We start from the raw sequence: 19,250 nt of genomic DNA, 5'->3' as shown, positions 1-19,250 counted from the left end.
GCTAAATCACTCTTTCTGGTTATGCACCTATGAATGTCTTATGAACTCATTATACATGTGACAACAAGACCAACTCATTCATAATCATTCTATCTATCTCATTGTTTCAAAGGACTAACTTAATTTATATTAATCTACTTTTCTCTCTATGTCTAAGAATTTGTGTTCATGAACTTCCTATTTTCACTGACTGTTCTACCTTGCTTTTCGGGTCTCCTTCTGTTCGGTTAGTCAGGCTTATGATCATTTTCTAGTCATATTCGAGAATCTTTAATCGATCCCTCGTACTTTTCATTCATTTGCGCCCGCTATACTGAGCTCATGGCGTTTGATGCTTCGAAATGTCCTAAATCTATTCGAAAACTACAAATTAAAGGAAAATCTCGGCAGTTGCATTTAACTCATCACTTTGTAGTATATCTCAGTTCTTTCTCAATCATCATCAATTATATTCATCAAGCGAGAATCTTTTACTATCTGAGGGAAAATACATTAATTTGAAACGGAATAAATCAAAACTTTATCCAAATCTGAACCCGTGGTATTAGTACTCATTTTGTTGTCATATCAAATTAGATATCAATATGAACTTTGATGCTCACATCATTCCATAATGAAGTCAACATCAATCATTTATATTAATACCACCTTTGATACCCAACAAAAAAATAAGTATCAGCATAACCCAGAAGCCGGATCAAAACCTGTTCTTCAATTTCTAACTTTTCAAATTTCTTTACTCATTCCACGGTAATCCTAATGATACTCACTACTTCTTTTCTACTCAAAACATCTGTCCTTAAATGGACCTTTCCCGTTTGGTAGTTAACCACACAACTGGAGCTCATAGTCAATTATAACCAGAATTCATACCTTCGAAGCTGAGAATGCAATTGTTACTTTCCAATCCTTTGCATGCATATCTTCAGACGTTCGACTTGATCTTCCTTAGTTCTTGAATTAGCGAGGATGTTATTAATAAATACAATTACACTATCCAAATACTCCTGATACACTATATTCATTTAATCTTCAGACTTACAATTTCTGATAATCGATGCGTAATTTCATAACTCCATTCTTTTTTTTCCATGATCACTTTTGTGCACAGCGCAAAACACTATTTGTTTCATTATTTGTTCATTCCACATTTCTGAAGTTTTCCTTCACTCATTATTTCATCCCTATTGAGTCATACGATATAGGGTTTTTGACACTAGCTTGACTCTGTGCAGTATCCGACGAGAAATTCTTACCTCATTCCCCGAGGTAACCTTGGTAAATCGTTCGTTCGAACCTCCGGAACTTCACTTTAATTTTTAAAGAATTTTAACATGAGATTCATTGTAACATTCTTCTCTAACAGTTCGTCATCAATACCTTTGTTTAATCTCTCCTATTTACACGCATTTTTGGAACAAATTCCCATATCCAATTATCGGCGTTTCACCTCATTCTCCTAACAGTTTTGGCACAACCGACGTTTCCAACTTGCATATATCCTGGATTATTTTATAAATTTTCTTTATCATCCTTTTGATTCCATTTCTTTTCTTTATTATTTATCCATTCTCATTATTCATTATCTCTTTTAAACATAGGGAACCTCTTTTTATCGACAAAATTAATTTGTTCATTATTAGGTAAGCCATTTCTGGAGTCTACACTGGAATGAAGACTTTTATTCATAATATTTAAATTCTTACTAACAGAATTATTAAATTTCATCGATATCGATTTTTCTTAACCTCGCTTAAATCATCATTGATCGCATAATTGGCTTTCTCCAACTGATCAACATTTCTTTTTCTCGAGTTCACATGCGGACTTCGTCAGTCTCTGTTTTACATCGGGTACTTGGAGTTGCGAGTTTCCTAGCATTTCACGGTATCTTCCCTTAAATCGTAATTCGACATGGATGTACATTCACGTCCTTCATGGAGTATTATTACAGGGGGTAATATTTCTTTGCTCTATCTTGGATCTTCAGTTCTTGCAAACGTTCTCTCCACTAATTTACAGTAGCTTCCATTAAATCATCATCCGATATGGGTATACATCCAAGTCCTTCCTGGAACGCTATTATAGATGATAACAGCCCTTTGTTTTATCTTACATCTTCAGTTCCTGAAAACGCTTTTCTTGTTTATTGCAAAAAGCCTGTTTATCCAGGTAAAACTTCGCACATGTTTGTAGTCCATCATGCTAATTCTATCAAACTTTCAATTTATATTAATGCCATTACTTCCTCCAAATTACTATTTCGGATCTAAAAATCATGTTAGAGCTTGACTCAGTCTAATTGGAATCGATCTCCATTTAACTAACCATTAGTTGGTAAAGTTGATCAATTAATGCCTTTAACTGATCACTTAAACCAAGTGCTGACTAGCTAACTGGAATCAAAGACCAATTATATAAAGTCGGTTTGGTCATAACAACTTTCTCAAGAATTGAGATCGCAATCATTTGGTGGCATTAATATAAATTGAAAGTTTAATAGAATTAGCATGATGGACTGCAAACATGTGCGAAGTTTTACCTGGATAAACAGGCTTTTTGCAATAAACAAATGATTGCGATCTCAGTTCTTGTTAGAGCTTGACTTAGTCTAATTGGAATTGATCTCCATTTAACTAACCATTAGTTGGTAAAGTTGATCAATTAATGCCTTTAACTGATCACTTAAACCAAGTGTTGACTAGCTAACTGGAATCAAAGACCAATTATATAAAGTCGGCTTGGTCATAACAACTTTCTCAAGAACTGAGATCGCAATCATTTGGAGTACTGAAGAGAACGACAATATAATTCTTTTTCCTTAAATGTAAGATAATTTTTGAAAATTTGGGCAGCACTTCCCCTATATCATCGACTACCAGTCAGAATCAAGCCGACACCATCAATCAATCAAAGCATCCACAATCATACCCATCCACTTTTATCAACCAAATTCATCCATTCACCATAACTCAAACTGTAACATTTTGATCAGCACCTGTACTATTAACTGGCATATCATCTATCTTTTGAATTGAACTAAGGTCTTGAACCAACAAGGATTAATATACTTTTCTCAGTTCTTTCAGAATATTACAAAATGTCATTAATGAATTTATACCGTTATTTTTCAAGGATTTTATTTCACGATTCTTTTAACTTATTTCTTGTCATTACCAATTGTGTACAATTACTTTTAAGAATTATGCCGCATCCTTCAACCAGTCACAACAATCATTTATCTTGGACGATACACATTTAATTTCCTTAACTAATCTATTTATCTTTTAATAACCACGCACGGTTTTCATTATTATCGTCATAATCTGATGGAAACTTAATCGTTATATCATTATTTCTTAAAAGATTTCACAATCGAGTCACCATTTCTTCATCTTCACTTATGTTTCCGTATCAAACTTTCGTCACTGGCTCGAATATGGTGCTAAATTTATCATAACTTATTTACTCAGATTAGAGAACCTCACAATTTCCTGAAGGACACGTTCGAAACTTGGTTGCCATTAAGATTTCTTCTATCTGGAATCTTCACGGCAAATATCTTTCCACGACAAAGGGATGCTTCACGTATTAACTACCTGTCTAAGTCATTGTTCAGAATTCCCTTAGTCTTTGATTGTCATTCCGACACTCGTTCGCTTTGTCTGATGCATACCACCTTACTTCCTTATTTTATAACTAATTTATTTATTATGGTTTACCAATGATTTATTTCTTGTTGAAATCTTCAAATTTTCAGTGCATCGTGTTAACGCAATCTACCATATTGATGAGATTCTCGTAACTCGAACATCTGTCAAATTTGATATCTTTGCCATGACTGTGTTGTCGGTGTATCCATTCTTCGTTGCTCGCAAATGTCCACCAATTATCGGCTTGCAATCATTTCCTCCTTCGTCACGTAATTCTACCTATCACACGGGACTATTCCATTTCTTTTGTAATCCTCAGAGAACAGACTCAACGCAAGAGGAGAGTTTGTGAATATGATTTTGATTGAAAAAAGGAATAACAATGCAACAAACGATTGGAAGAATTTGTAAATCAGAAAATTGAAGGAAGAAAAATGAGTGAAGAATGAGACAACCATATTCGTACTCAAGATGGCCAGTCTTTCATACTATATGGCATACAACACATGATTAGGTGGCGTCCCACCCAACTCTTCGTTATTTAGACAAAGCGTCATACCACAACATTGTTTGTCTCAATCAGGAATCAATAATTTGAGAAGAGAATTAATTCAGAAGGAATACAAGAAATTTTCTTTCGTTTTCATTTCCTATGATTTTTCAACAGAAGATCTCATACGTACTCAAGACTCAATAAGAACATATGTTATCGTATTAGAGGCAAGAATGTTAGTGTTGATCACCTTCCACGCTTCACTTACGTATGCCTTCAGGAACCATTGGAACAAAAGATTCACCATTTAGGTCACATTACAACTTCAGAATATCGTCTGGAAATACCTCTATGCTAAATGCTTTAACAATTCGATCATAATTGTGCTCCCACAAAATTTATAATCATTGCTTCCGATTTCAACCATGCCACGTAGAATAACCATTGATCACATAACGCCTCAATTTCGTCGGTAGGAATACGATTCTTCTCCAATCATCTGAAGGATTCTTCCATTTTTTCAATCATCCTCCGTCCATTCGAATCATGAATCTCGTTAAATTTTAATATTTTTATAAATTGGGTAAATAATATTTTAACATGTTGATTCAATTATTGATTTTATTAAACAAAGTTTACTCTCATCTTATACGGAAAACTTTAAACTTTCTTCTTACTAGTGGGTCTACTTGGTCCTCCAAGTCTAATTCCATTCTTCTTTTTTAAGTCATTTTCTGTTTGTAATAACAAGAACATAAATAGTAATTCAACAACCAAATTGTAAACTCATTTTATGCAAAAAATTTCTGAAAGTTAATTAAGAAAATCTTTTCCGAAATCTCATTTTAAAGTTTTGGAAATCAATATTTGGTCGTCATTACTATATAAGTTACTTGCTATTTTTATAATCTACCCATGAAATGTCTAATTAAAAGAATGCCCATATAAGGGTCTCTCCACTTTGGTACCTCTTCTACTTTTCCTTGGATTCCACTCGCACTTATTAGTCGATGAAACTTCATTTACCGTTGTATACCATTTTATTCCTAACTCAAACCCAATGCTAATGTCTGCCATTGTCTTTCATATTCTTGTCATCATCCTTGACGTTAGCTCACAACCACGCATGCGATTCGACGTTCCGTTTATAGATAAGGTCGCATCTTCTTGTTAGTCTTACCTATACCTAGTAAGGTAGATATCATTTTTTGTGCAGCTCCTAATAATTGATAAGAGTCTTCTCACAACGGTGGTGCCTTCGAAACGTGCAACGTCGGTTCTTCATCAGCTTCCATCGACTCATTACCTCCGACGTGCATCTCGTCCTACTACCTAATTCTAAGTTAAATCGTAGCTTCTTTTACACAAATTCTCACAAGAATCGATCGCATATTCTTCAAAACCACATAAAAATTAGTATAACATACCTAATCTCTATCGATCTGTCGATTCTTCATTACTGTAGGATCTGAGAACTCAATATACCTATAGCGTTGTGATATTCGCCTTACACTTTCTCAACAATCCAATCTTACCAACTCCATATCGGATCTGCCAACCCTAATTCGCACTCAACTCAACTTAACATGAGTATGCCTAGAGTCTTTCCTACCTCAGATGGCCTATTATTCCTATCTTGCGCTCACCTATTCTTATTTCAGTGACCAATAACCTGTAGCTCTGATACCAACTGTAACAACCCAAATCCGGGGTCAAGAGTTGGTGTCACGAAACAATCTTTACATAAAATAAAAGAATATTCAATTAACCCCTTGATTCTGGATCGTTTATATGTTATGTTATGAAACAAGAATTTAACCTTCTACAATTCACAACAACTACAATACGAGTGTAAATACCTTTACACAAATGCTCTTGTCTTATTCTTCTAACATCTTCGATCTCCCGCAGCGGAGATTTCCATATCTTCTGTTGTCTATCAAAGCTATTCACTTTTATCCTTATCTGTTTCTGGCAGAAATAAAATTTACAAAGCAAGAGTGAGCCAAAAATGCCCAGCAAGTATATAATTTGAGTTTCAAGCATTAATACCAAAGGAAAATTTTCCGGACAAAATCTTTATACAATTTTAAACAATTCTATTTATTTGAGTGAATTGAGCGAATAAAAGTTGGTTGTCACCACCCTTCAACTATAAGTCCAAAGTGACAAGCGATTCCCAAATTCTTCTCCAGAATCAGGGTTTTGTCCGGTTTTTGGAATCATAAAACTTTCAAGAAAGAATGTCGTTAATGGCGATCAACAACAAATTAGACTGGACACTAGTTCGCATCCATATCCTGCTAATCTGTCAGGATACAGTGCAGATCTATACCCACCCGTATAGATCCAGTCGGGTCCCCAGGCTCTACGGCCCATCTCAAGGCACCAGTCATGTCCCGGTCCTTTGGATTAAGTAAAACTTAATCCCCAAAATATCACTATCCAGCCTGTGGAGTATTTTGATATCAAATCTTTTTGAATTCAAAACATCTCAATTCAGGGTTCGCAAATAACCCGAAAGAATGAGTATTTGCTCAAGAGAGCAATCGATAATATAGGAACAAGAATAAAAGGATCATGCATAATCAGAGTAATTGCAGCGAAATATAAAACATTTAACTATTCTGAACTTAGAATAGGAATGAAGTAATAATTGCAGTATTTTAAAAGAAAGTTCAGGAATACTTGCCTCGATAAGCTTTAATCGCTATTACTAGTTGACTTTGGTTCGACTTGAACGTTCATCTTTATTGTCAAACTACTACCCCATTTTGGATACAATCCCAACACTCAGGCTCTTCGATTAGAACTTCGTTGATCTCGACGTCTAATTACTAGATCATTCTCAGTCCGATGTCGATACTCGGGTTTCCCGTCTAGGACCTACAGGGTTGAAATACCCTAATTTAGATAATCGTCTTGCTTAACATAAACAACTATCCTATTCTACCCATACGATTTCATAATCCAACTCATATTTATATGTATTATAGAAATACACATAGCAATTATGGTTCACACCTTCGAAACTCAGTTCAGTGTTTGTTTTCGGAAAATACTTATACTCGTCGTTTTGAAAAACAGGGTAATCGATTATTTATAAATTATATTGTCTTAATCTCAATTAAGTTCTTATAATACAATTATATATGGTTATTCGACGTCTCCGATAATTATAGGTTACGTTCTCGTATGTTCAGAATTTATTCCCCGAAAATCGGGCAGTGTTTCCTCTGTTTATCGGCCTACCCGTCGAACAATTCGACGTCAATCACAGTCAACAATCACAACACAACAATCGCAATCATCCAGAATTTACCAATCCTAATCACTAATACAATCCAGTTATTTATTATTATTATCCGTACTTTTATGTTTTTGTTTGTATTTTTCGTTTCACAATTAATTTTACCAACTACTTTTATTTAATTAATAAATGTAGGACTCAGATAAAAGTCATCATCGCCCACCGTCGGCTCGCCGTGGCTCATCGCCGACAGCGGTAAAATTCGCGGGTTCCCGTTTATATCGGGCGTCCAACGTTGATTTCACCAATTAATAATTATTAATAATTCCCCTTTCAAATAATTATTTTTATTTCACAAGAAAATCAATCGATTATGTCTTGTAAAATCACAGAATCACCAATCAATATTATGCACCCGGAAACAAAGACAGGGCCCAGAGGAAATAAGCTGGAAAAATAACCAGAACGAGGAACACACGCGGATACAACACAGGGGCACGCGCCTACACGCTGCCACCAATCGCCGCCACACCTCTCGAAAATTCGAGAGGCGGCAACGAAACCCGAACACGAAACAACGTACACACACACGAATTGAATTACACACACAAATATGCACACACGAGCATTTACATATATACACATGGAAGAATAATCGAAACCCACTGCGGTAATTACCGGAAAGGAACCGGACCAGCGGCGGCGATCGGAAAAGAACGCGGCGGCAGAACACCGAAACAGAAGTCGGGAAAGAAAGAAAAGAAAACGGGAGTGGGGAAGGGAGGAGGAAGACCGACGGGAGCCGAAAGAGGCGAGAGAGAGACAACAGGGAGGGGTGGGGGAAATTGGGGGTAGATTTAGGTTTATATATATATATATTTTTTTTTATTTTTTTATTTTGTTTTGTTGTTTTCTTTTTGTTCTATAATCGTTGTGTATCGATCAGTTTCGCGTTTTAACAAGTAACTCGCGAGTGACATTAATTTGAAAAATACTAAATTTATTTTAAAACTCCCCAAAATAATAATAATACAATAAATCTAATTAATACTAATAAAATAAAGTTTCTATAATTTTCAAATCATTTTCGGAGCGCTTATCAAAACCGCATTTTACAATTTAACGAGCAAAAATACGGTTAAATAAAAGCTAGAAAATTTCCAAAACACTTTTAAAATTCTCAAAATATTCCAAACTTAATAAAATAAAATTTTCATGATTTTTGAAATATTCTGGAATTAAATACTGATTTTACAATTACATGAAATCAGAAAATCATTTAAAGTTAAATAATCAATAAAATATTGATTTCTAATTTTTATAAACTCCTAAAGATAATAAAAAAAATTATAAAACAACAAAAATAATTTTTACGAGCAATTTTAGCATTTATGAGCATCAATATTTAATAAAAATAATTTTAAAACAGATTAAATTCATACAACTCAATAATCAATTATAAAATTAATCTGCGTATCCAAAAAATCACAAACAATTAATAATACATCAACACATAACTGACAGAACCATCACATATTTTATTTGTTTAATAATTCGATAATTATATTTACATATCGGTCCGAAAATAGGTTACTTAGCCGCTAAGTAACTATATAACGATATAATTTTAATACCAGATTTGGATAATTATCAAAACAGATCCTCTTATAAAACACTTTGTACAAAAATAAGATAGTAATGTCTCACCTTTTAAGAATATGGATTCTTATCGATATATAAAATGATTAGCGTATCGAAAATTTCAGACCGGGACTCGTACAGGTCAAACCGTACCCCAGATCGAAAAAGTCAAAACACGGAAAGTGTTCAGAATTATCAAATTAGGTTAAAAAGGAGTTTTCGGAAGGGTTTCGGGTTGTAAAAACGCAAAAATAGTTGAAGTGGAACGAATTCTGATTTTAAAAAGAAATTTTATAATTATGTAAAAATAATCATTATTAATTCTATAAATTCTTATAAATTCACATAACAATTCAAAAATTCCCAGAAAAATACCAAAATTATCTATATTTTATTCTAGATAATTTAATATTAAAATATCCTAATTTTATCAAATATCAATACCCAAATATTAATATCAATCATCAAATAATTCACCAAAATTCACATAATAACCACATAATAATTATTTATTGATAAATAATTACATAATATTTCTCAGACGTTACAATGTTACACCTGGTGGTCATAAGTACTACGTTCCCAGGTGTGGTGGAGATATTGTAAAATCAGAACTTAATCAGACCTTTGATAGTTCGGAAAAAGGTATTCACTTTTACAAAGAATATGGGAGGTTGACTGGATTCAATGTAAGGTTGACGACTGAAACAAAAGACGATACTGAGAAAATAGTTCTGAGAAAATATATTGTTTCTAGTAAAGCTGGATTTAATGATCCAGCGAGGTATTCAGATGAAAGTACTAGTAAAACTGTTAAGCGTAGGAGGACTGTTTCTGGAAGATGTGGTTGCAAAGCAAGATGTGTTTTGAAATATATTGGTCCAAACCTATATTCAGTTTCTGTTTTCGTAGAAAGACTTAATCATCCATTAGTTTCTGAAGAGGGTCTTCAGTTTTTGAAAGCAAATAGAGAAATGACTAATAGTCTGCGACAACATGTTGTTAATACTGCTAAAGTTAATATTGGTACTAGTAAATCTTTTTCATTGATGAAAGAAAAAGTTGGTGGTTATGCGAATGTTGGTGCTTCATTCATAGAATTTCGAAATTTTAATAGGGATTTGAAGTGTTTTGTTGGTGAGCGTGATGCACAAATGATGATTGACAAGTTTAGAGTTTTACATGAGACTTGTCAATCTTTTTATTTTGCCTATGATGTAGATTCTAAGGGCCATTTAAGTAAGCTTTTTTAGGCTGATGCTACTGGTAGAAGGAATTATGAATTGTATGGAGATGCTATTTTATTTGATGCTACTTTTGATACGAACATGTAATTATTTTTTCATTTTATTGTATTAAATTATTTCTTTATTACTGATTATAGTTTTTATGTTTTATATAATAGATACAATATGATTTTTGCTCCTTTTACTGGTGTTGACAAACATGACCGTTGTGTGACCTTTGCAGGTTGTCTTCTCTCTCATGAAGATATTCCTAGTTTTACATGGGCATTTGAACATTTTTTGAAGGCAATAAGCCGGAATCCAGTTTTAATGGTTACTGATCAGTGTCCTGCAATGGAAGTTGCTATACACAATGTTTTTAAAGCGACTGATGTATTTCCTGCCACTAAACAACGTCTATGTATGTGGTATATAATGGAAAAATTCCCAGTCAAGGTAATTTGGTGATTTTTTTTATTTCTTTAAGTACATGATTACTGCTTATTTGGTTAATTTTTACAGTTAATAAAAAACAATCCAGTAACTTATTGGGAATCAAATAGCCATGTTCATATATTAAAGTGATTTATTGTAGCCATCTTCCTTTCTTATATAATTTATAAGTTTGAAGTTATTTTAATCTATGAATAACCTTTTTTATTTTAAAAAACTTTAGCTTGGAAATCGTCTGTGCAAGGAAACTTATTTTATGGAGAAGATGAAGAAATTCATCTGGACTTCCTATATTGAGCCTGCTGAGTTTGAGGAAGGGTGGTTATCAGTTTGAGGGAGTTTAAACTTGAAGATAACAAGTGGTTAGAAAAAAGTATATGCTCAGGAAGTCTTGGATTCCTGCGTATTTTCAAGATGAACCTATATTTGGATTGATGAGGACTACTTCTAGGTCTGAGAGCGAGAATTTTTTCTTTAGCCAATTTCATAAACAAGGTGACACCTTATGTGAATTTTGGCTGCGTTTTGAAAATGCTATGGATAAGCAGCGGAATGAAACTCGTAGATTAAATCATGAGTCAAATTCTAGCCTTCCAATTACTATTTCTGAGTGGTTTATTGAGAATGATCCTGCTGATTTGTTTACTCGTTCAATTTTTTACAAAATTCAAGAAGAGATTGTTTCATCGTGTTTGAGTATGCAAATAAAGAAAATGAGTGAAGAAATTGACGGTGTTACTTGTTTTGAGAAGAAGGATGTTAAAGTTAAAGATAAATTGTTTAAGGTAATTATATTATACCATTTTGATGATTTCTGGATTTTTTTAAAATATTTTGTCTTTCTTCACCAATGTCAATTATATATCATTTTCTGTTGATTTTATTTTACAGGTGAGTGTTAGCTATAATCATGCTGTGCGTACCTGCAATAAGTTTGTTATGTGTGGAATTGTGTGCAGACATGCTTTTTGTGGTTTGAAGCAAATTGGAGTGGGTAAATTTCCCAAAAGTCTTGTTCTGAACAGGTGGTCGAAAATTGCTGAAAGTGGAACTTCGTCACTTAGTCTTATTGTTTCAGAAGATTTTCTTAAGATGCAGAAAGTCTCTGTAATGGTTAGCCATATATGGTTTGATCTACGCCAAGTTGTTAACAAAGCTGGTAACGATATTGATAAGCTCGGTCATGTTCATAGCACGATAAAACAACTAAATATTGATATGAATGATCGCGATGGAAATGGAAGTGTTATGTTAAAGGCAAAATATCTAGCAAGTGTGGTGGGTCGGCAGCCGACTTCATAAGTTAGCATTAAGGTACCGAACATGTGTAAGAATAAAGGTTCAGATTTTAAAATATTTATCAGTCAAAGAGAAAAGGCATTGAATAAAGCAAAAAAAAGGGTTCGGCTATGTACACTTTGTAAATCAAGTACTCATGACGCCCGCAAATGTGTAAAGAGGAAAAGGAAAAAGGGTGTTACAACTGTTACAGATGCCGATGTTATTGTTGAATAGATTAATGCTATTTAGGTTCAGGAAATTAGTTGTCGTACTAAACTGATAGGATATTGTTTCAAAACTTTTTGTTCATGTTTTGGATTGATAAATAACTTTGTTCAGTGGTTATTTCAGTAAAATTAGATCTTTGAGTTTATGTTGTTTTTTTGTTTTTGTTTTTTTGATTGCAGCACTGTTTCTGGTGATTTATTTTGTAAATGGTAATTCATTTAAATGGTTTATTTTGAATGACATTGGAAAAATATTAAGCACATTTAGAAGTGCCAAATTTTTTCCCTGTATGAGATCACTAATAATTTCACTGCATGATGCTTGGAATTTGGCATCATAAAGAAATATTAAAGAATCTTATAATTACTGAAACTCTCACATTTTTCTAATAAATGTGAAAATCATTTTAAAAATAAAGGTTATGATTGAAGAATTAGGAAATTATATATTCCATAAAATCACTGAATGTTCATTGAGTCAAGGATAAATGCTATAATATTTTAACAGAATGAAATTACAAACCAAATATTCATCAATGAGCAAATTAAAATTCTTTGTTTTTAATGGAAAAGTATCAATGATAAGCATGCTATATTTTTGTAATAGGAATAAGATCCTTCTTGTGAGCTGTATGTGCATTAGTTTTGTTGGAGTTGTTTGCAGAGGCTTCATTGACCATGTTCACCAATCTGTTCACAGTTGATTTTGTGTATAGTACTTTCGACTCGTTTAAAATGACATTTGCTTTTTCATTGAGAGGCGATGTAAGTATAGCATTGTTGTATTTTGCTCTCAATTTGTAGATTTGTTTCTTTTGATCATCCTGCATTTCAGAAATGTCAATGATATTAATTTAAGACAAACAGTTGAAATAACTTGTAAGCTGTTTGTATTGTTACAATTTTCTCTTACCCCTTCATTCACAAAACCAGTTTCCCATGTTTTGGGATCACCTTTATATGTCTCCATATGGCGAATGAGGAAGATACCTCAGTTCGTGTTGTTATTTACAGTTTGCCAAGGCATTGTGAGGAAAGAAGGCTTTAGTTTGCGGATTAATGTTGACAAGTTGTGAAGATTGATTTCTTTCAAGTATTTTGTGAAGTGATTATGCTGAAACAATAATACGATCAAGATATAGTTAATATTTTGAATGGTGATTTTAATAAGTGTGCAGCTACCGTATAATATTATACTCTTTATGATTTTTATTTATATTTATGCACAATATATTTATTCAATATTCAAATATGCAAAAGAGTTCAGTGATTTCTTACTAGGAGCATAATCACTTTTCCGTTTATCTGTTCAGCATCTGCATCTCTCTTAATGTTATCAATCACATCAAATGCTAGTGTTCTCAGATTGTAGCAAATCATGAAGTAGTGCCCATATGCATTTACTGGGAAAAATACATGCAAATATATGAAGAAATTAATTTTATTCTATATGTAATTACTTGTTAATAGTGAGAATGTTATATATTACCGTATCTACTGCTCCCGGATTTCTTGTTTTGTAATGGCTTAAAAGATTTTCCATAAGCTCAAAAAATGCAAGATAAGTTTGACTTTGTTTCTTTTTGACATCCAATAATCCAAACCGTATTTGTAAACAAGATACAAATTAAGATAATATATAATTTTTTTAAGGAGTATAAAAGAAAAGGAGTTGTTATGAATTTACCATATCACATATGTTACAGAACAGCCGCAGTGGTGATTCTTCTGATTTGTAATTTTCTTTGTCATTCAGTATGCATGACCATGTGTCAATTACAGAATAGTACAAACTTTTATCACGTTGCAGAGTCATGATATGTTCCCTTATGCATTTGACATCTTTCCATACAAAAACATCTTCCCTGTATTTAGTTTATTTAAAAATATTTTTCTATTTTTCTCAAGTGAATGAGTGATTTATATGTTATTCTGTTGTGAAGAAAACTTACAGTGGATCTTTGTCAGGTTGTTTTGCCCATCGCCATACTCCGACATCCTGATTCGTGTATTTTGCATGCATGTCAATGACTCGTTCTATATATGGTGATTTTATTGATGTTGCTGGTTTTATATCTCTTTTGCTCCTTTGTCGTTCTTGATTCTTCGGGGTTACAAAATTATCTCCCTCCTTGTCAGATTGTTGATCACACTGTTCTTCACGATTTATGTCTTGGCACACTTTTGTAACAATTTGATCCTCAATACCAAGTGAGAAAGAAGGGATGAAATCAGAATATCTTTTTTCAGATGGAAAAACGTTATTCATGTCCTCAATTCCTTGCTTAGAATAAAGATATTCTAGTATAGCAATGTGTTTTTCATCTTCAGGTTTGAGCTCAAAATCATCATATTTAACTTCTTGTTCAGGAGCAATTGGTGATTGTGAAGGATTCTGATCATGCTCTTGAGATATAGGTTCCCTTTCTTTTTCAACAGAGTCGTCATTGTGAAATATTGGGGATGTTACCTTTTGTTTTTTTGCATAAGGTTGGCTTTGGCTTTGTCTTTGCAACACATCATTGACCATGCACTCAATTGCGTGAATCTCATTATTTTTTGGATGTAATTGTTTTGCATTCTTCAAGTCATTATCAAACTGAAATTTCATATTTAACAGATCCGTAGCTTTTCCATGTAGCATCTCAAGCCAATCCTGTAAAAATTTCAAATACATACGGTAAAATAATCATTTACATGTGAGATGACGTACTATTTCTAAATGGTGATTGAGACATACCTCTCGTGTTTCAGTTTCCGTATAATTTTCTTCATTGAGATGTTCATCACAGCCAATTTCATCATTATTCAAAACAAGCAGTATAATTACTAGCGAAATAATAATATAGTTTTTATTATTAAAAAGGTAAATGTTGATTGAAATATACCTTTTGTGCAACATTTTCTTCATTGAGATCTTTTTCATAGCCAGTTTTATTATTTTCCTATACATGGAGTATAATTATTATATAGTTATCATTAATCATTGAACAAAGATTGAATAAGATAGTTGAAATATACCTCCTGTCTTCCATTTTGCACATTATCTTCTTGAGTGATTTTTTCTTCATTTTGAGATCCATTTGTTTGTTGTATACCAATAAAACTAATAAGTTTACAATTTATACATTGTTATAGAAAATAATGATTTACTATCGTAAATATACCTTCTCTAATGGTTGACTATTTGTATCTTGTGTAGTTTGAGACAAAGCTTCTCGGAGTGGTTTTAAAATTTATCCAGTTCCAAATTTTCCACTGTCAACCTCAATTTTTTGCCTTAATTTTAGTTTCTGTAAAGTCCATCCTTTGAAACCAGGAAAACTTCTTTCAACAAGTCTTTTCCTTTCATGTTTTACGCGATCAATATAGAAAAGCTATAAAATGAAATTAAGAATTAAAACTTTAATACATAACCACTCTAAAGTTGTTTCAGCAATTTAGAGAATAATTTATGGTAATTTGTATTTAAGTCATAAAATCTTGAGTTACTTATAGTGAGGAAAATTAGTGATCCACGAAAGAATATTGACCTTCTGTGATTCCAGCTTTCCTTTGCAGACATCAAATAGTTCAAGAGAAATTTATCCCAGCTGTAATCAACAGCCCGATCCAAATCATCATCAAATTTTACAAGTTTTCGGTCCACATATGAGTGTGTTGGTGTTCCTATCAGAACATTTGACATTATCATTAGGAAATTAAGCTTGAACATTTCATCCACTTATCCTATCTTTACTTTTTCAACTAGCATTGTTGTTGTGATTGCATCTTGATCTTTTTCAGGGAATTGATCTTTCCATTCAATTATTCTATTCCTTTCTGATGTAGTTGATGCAAATTTGATAGTTTTTCCTCCATAGGGAATACCAAAAACATCAAACACATCTTCTTCTGTAATGTCAATTGTTTGATTGGAAATTTTCAATGACATATTTTTATGGTCAAAAACTTTGAGAACCTGATAAGCCAGCTTTGCCGGTAGTTTCTCTAACTTGAATTATAAGAGGTTCTCAAATCCAGAGTTTTTCACCCACTCTTGTTGCGCTGGTGTAAGAGCATGTATCGTCTCAGTGAAGATGTTTGGCGAGTTTGGTATTTTTACTGTCTCAGGCTGTTCACTGGAAATTGTTGTTTCTTTTTTCGCCCATGATCAGGTTTCTATAATACAAAAATAATTTAGAATTGCATTAATATAATTCATACTGTAATATCATTTTTATCAGGTTTCTATAATGGTAGATATCACTATGGGTTTACCTGATTTGAACTCACTTTGTTTCATTTTTTTGAATGTTTGCCAACATTTTGTTTTTTCCCTTTGGTCCTTCAGTTTCATTTTTCCCCTGTTTCCTGAAAGTTATATGCGAGAATTACTTAAAGATTAAAATTGGTACAGTGTAAAGGTAATTGCAATAAATTACATATGATACTTGCAATAAATTAGAAGTAATCTATTACCTGTTCAGTAATTTTTCTTTTTCTTCTGCACACTTCATATTTTTTAAAGTGATTTTCTTTTTCTGTAGACATTTTTTTAGTGGAATCATGTTGTTCAGCTATGCCCTGAATGTTATAGTTCAGAGGGAGTTAAATATTTGAAGCACTACATAAGAGGTGATTATAGTATGCATAAGAGGTGATTGGAGTTTACCTCATTACTGAAAATTCTTTTACTTTTATTTTGATGTTGTTGTCCGTCACCATCATCTTCAAAATAACCTTGTTTCAATTAAATAGTGAGTCCATATCATTTTTTCACAGTACAAACAGTCAATATCACTTTATGTGCGGTAAGAATTGCATTTTCAATCTTCTTACTTTTTTTGTTGATACTGGTCTTTTTGAATTCATTTTATATCTTCTTCCTCTTTGTTGTATGAATGTTATTTTCTTGGGATCTTTAGTTCTTTTCAGCTTTCTCAGTACTGTTTGGACATAAGTTTTTGGTGGTGTTTCAACAAAATCATCATCTGAAATGAAAAGTTGCTGCAAATACGCAATTTGGTTAACATATTAAATTGCAGAATGTTATACAATGTTACTAACTAATTTAATTTTTTTGGTGTATCAAGTTACCTTATTTGGTGATTGTTCTACGTTGACCCTGCTCTGCATTGTCTTAGATTCTTGTCTGTTTACTAAGGGTAAGGTAATATCTAAAAAATAATAAATATAAGCTAAGGACATAATTCAAGATTTTCTCTTTTCATATTGTTCAAAATTAAGAGTTAAAAAGTTACCTGTTTGAGATAGTATTTCAACAGATTGGTTCTGAGAATTTAGTTCCATATCATCATTGATGTCACTATCATCGTCAAGTAAGATCGGATGCGTTGGAGTAGTTTCTGGTAGATTAATGTATCGGCGAAATCGGTTTGGTAAAGAATTTAAAAGATCAACAAACAAAGTAATTTTAAAATTGAGAAATCACTTTATAAAAATATCACTTCATGTAGGTCAAGAAATCACAACACATATGACAAAAAGAGTGATTAAATATCACTTCATGTAGGTCAAGAAATCACTTTAAAAATATAATTGAAGTGTACATTTATTCTATAATCCCCCCCAATAAACATCACAGTTAATTAAATTAAGTGCCCCCATAACCATCACTTTGTTTATTTAATTAATTGGCCCCCTAACCATAACCATAAGTAGTGAATAATTTGAACATTTAACCATCACAACAGATACAAGTACATGCCCTAGTATACAGCAAGCCTAAAAGTACAAAATTATTCAAACATTTGAATAAATACATTGCTATTTAACTATATTTTAATGAAAAACACATAAGAGAACAAACTGAATCACTAAACACATGACGAAAAGAGTGATTAAATATCACTGCATGGAGATGAACAAATCAGTTCATAAAAATGATTGAAGTATACATTTATTCTATGGTTTGCCCCCTAATTAACATCACGGATTATAAAATTAAGTGGCCCCCTAACCATCACCATGTTTATTTTAATTGGCCCCCTAACCATCACTAGAAGTATTGAATAATTTGAACATTTAGCAATCACAACAGATACAAGTACCTGCTCATAGTATACAGCAAGCCTAAAAGTACAAAGTTATTCAATAATTTTAATAAATACATTACTCTTTAACTATATTTAATTAAAAACACATAAGTGAACAAACTAAATCACTACATATATGACGAAAATAGTTATTTAAATATCACTTCATGGAGGTCAACAAATCACTTCATAAAAATTATGAAAGTATACATTTATTCTATAATTCCCCCCCTAATAAACATCACAGTTGATTAAATTAACTGACCCCCTAACCATCACCATGTTTATTTAATTAATTGTGGCCAATCAATCATCACAAGTATTGAATCTATTAAACATTTAACAACTACCATAGATACAATTTAATCACCAATAGTTTAATGAGTAACATTAGCATCATCTTGAACTGCATTTAATCGGTAACAAAGAAGACAATAAATTGAATCACTTCATAGAGATTAGAAACATACAGTTATATTAGAATAATCACAAAAAAATTATTCATAACTAATTTACATACCTGGTCTTGTGCTAACCAATGTATGAGTTTGTTTTTTGATATTAACAATCAGCAAAACCTGTATATCACGAAACGTAACTATGTTAACAATCCTTGAAAAATAATTGAATCACCAAATTAATAACGACATGCATTACTTTATTAATGTTAAAATTGAAGAATCACACATTATAACAGATATTAAACAAAAGAAATTACCGTTTTCTTAATGTTTTTTTGAAATTGATGCTTGAAACTAGTATAATCAGCTAAAGATCTGCATTATTGAGCTTAGATTAGTATATTAACAAGCTTTTTGTTAAATTTCTATGGTGATTTGAGGTGGTTTTGTAACTGTTTTGAAGAAGTTGGTGTTGAAGAAGGTGGGGGTTTTACGGGGAAATGTGTCTGTACCGTTATATGTAAGTATAATTTTTTTATTTTTAATTTTTAAAAAACACAGTATATTGGCCTTTGGCTATTAAATTG

The 19,250-nt window shown here is 32.3% G+C and overlaps 2 protein-coding genes across 2 annotated transcripts; both read left to right on the top strand.

The window, feature by feature from the left end:
* The first annotated feature begins 2,048 nt into the window (after positions 1 to 2,048).
* LOC141674438 (protein FAR1-RELATED SEQUENCE 5-like) lies at positions 2,049 to 11,050 on the top strand. The gene is made up of 4 exons (XM_074481144.1): positions 2,049 to 2,188; positions 9,579 to 10,205; positions 10,443 to 10,719; positions 10,940 to 11,050. The coding sequence occupies exons 1-4, from the start codon at positions 2,049 to 2,051 to the stop codon at positions 11,048 to 11,050; spliced, it is 1,155 nt and encodes a 384-aa protein (XP_074337245.1).
* Positions 11,051 to 11,093: 43 nt separating this feature from the next.
* Positions 11,094 to 12,018, top strand: LOC141674437 (protein FAR1-RELATED SEQUENCE 5-like). The gene is made up of 2 exons (XM_074481143.1): positions 11,094 to 11,501; positions 11,608 to 12,018. The coding sequence occupies exons 1-2, from the start codon at positions 11,094 to 11,096 to the stop codon at positions 12,016 to 12,018; spliced, it is 819 nt and encodes a 272-aa protein (XP_074337244.1).
* Positions 12,019 to 19,250: the final 7,232 nt, after the last annotated feature.

Source organism: Apium graveolens, chromosome 7, assembly GCF_009905375.1.
Source record: "Apium graveolens cultivar Ventura chromosome 7, ASM990537v1, whole genome shotgun sequence".
Classification (NCBI taxonomy): Eukaryota; Viridiplantae; Streptophyta; class Magnoliopsida; order Apiales; family Apiaceae; genus Apium; species Apium graveolens.
The sequence above is the reverse complement of the archived record's forward strand: the minus strand, read 5'-3'. Positions and strand labels throughout refer to the sequence as shown.

Excerpts from the sequence above, each read along its gene's own strand:
- LOC141674438 (XM_074481144.1), top strand. The coding sequence starts at position 2,049 with ATGGGTATACATCCAAGTCCTTCCTGGAACGCTATTATAGATGATAAC. Across the intron at positions 2,189-9,578 it reads CCAGGTAAAACTTCGCACAT|ACGTTACAATGTTACACCTG; the intron begins GTTTGTAGTCCA and ends AATATTTCTCAG. Across the intron at positions 10,206-10,442 it reads GCACAAATGATGATTGACAA|ATACAATATGATTTTTGCTC; the intron begins GTTTAGAGTTTT and ends TTTATATAATAG.
- LOC141674437 (XM_074481143.1), top strand. The coding sequence starts at position 11,094 with ATGCTCAGGAAGTCTTGGATTCCTGCGTATTTTCAAGATGAACCTATA. Across the intron at positions 11,502-11,607 it reads TTAAAGATAAATTGTTTAAG|GTGAGTGTTAGCTATAATCA; the intron begins GTAATTATATTA and ends TTTATTTTACAG.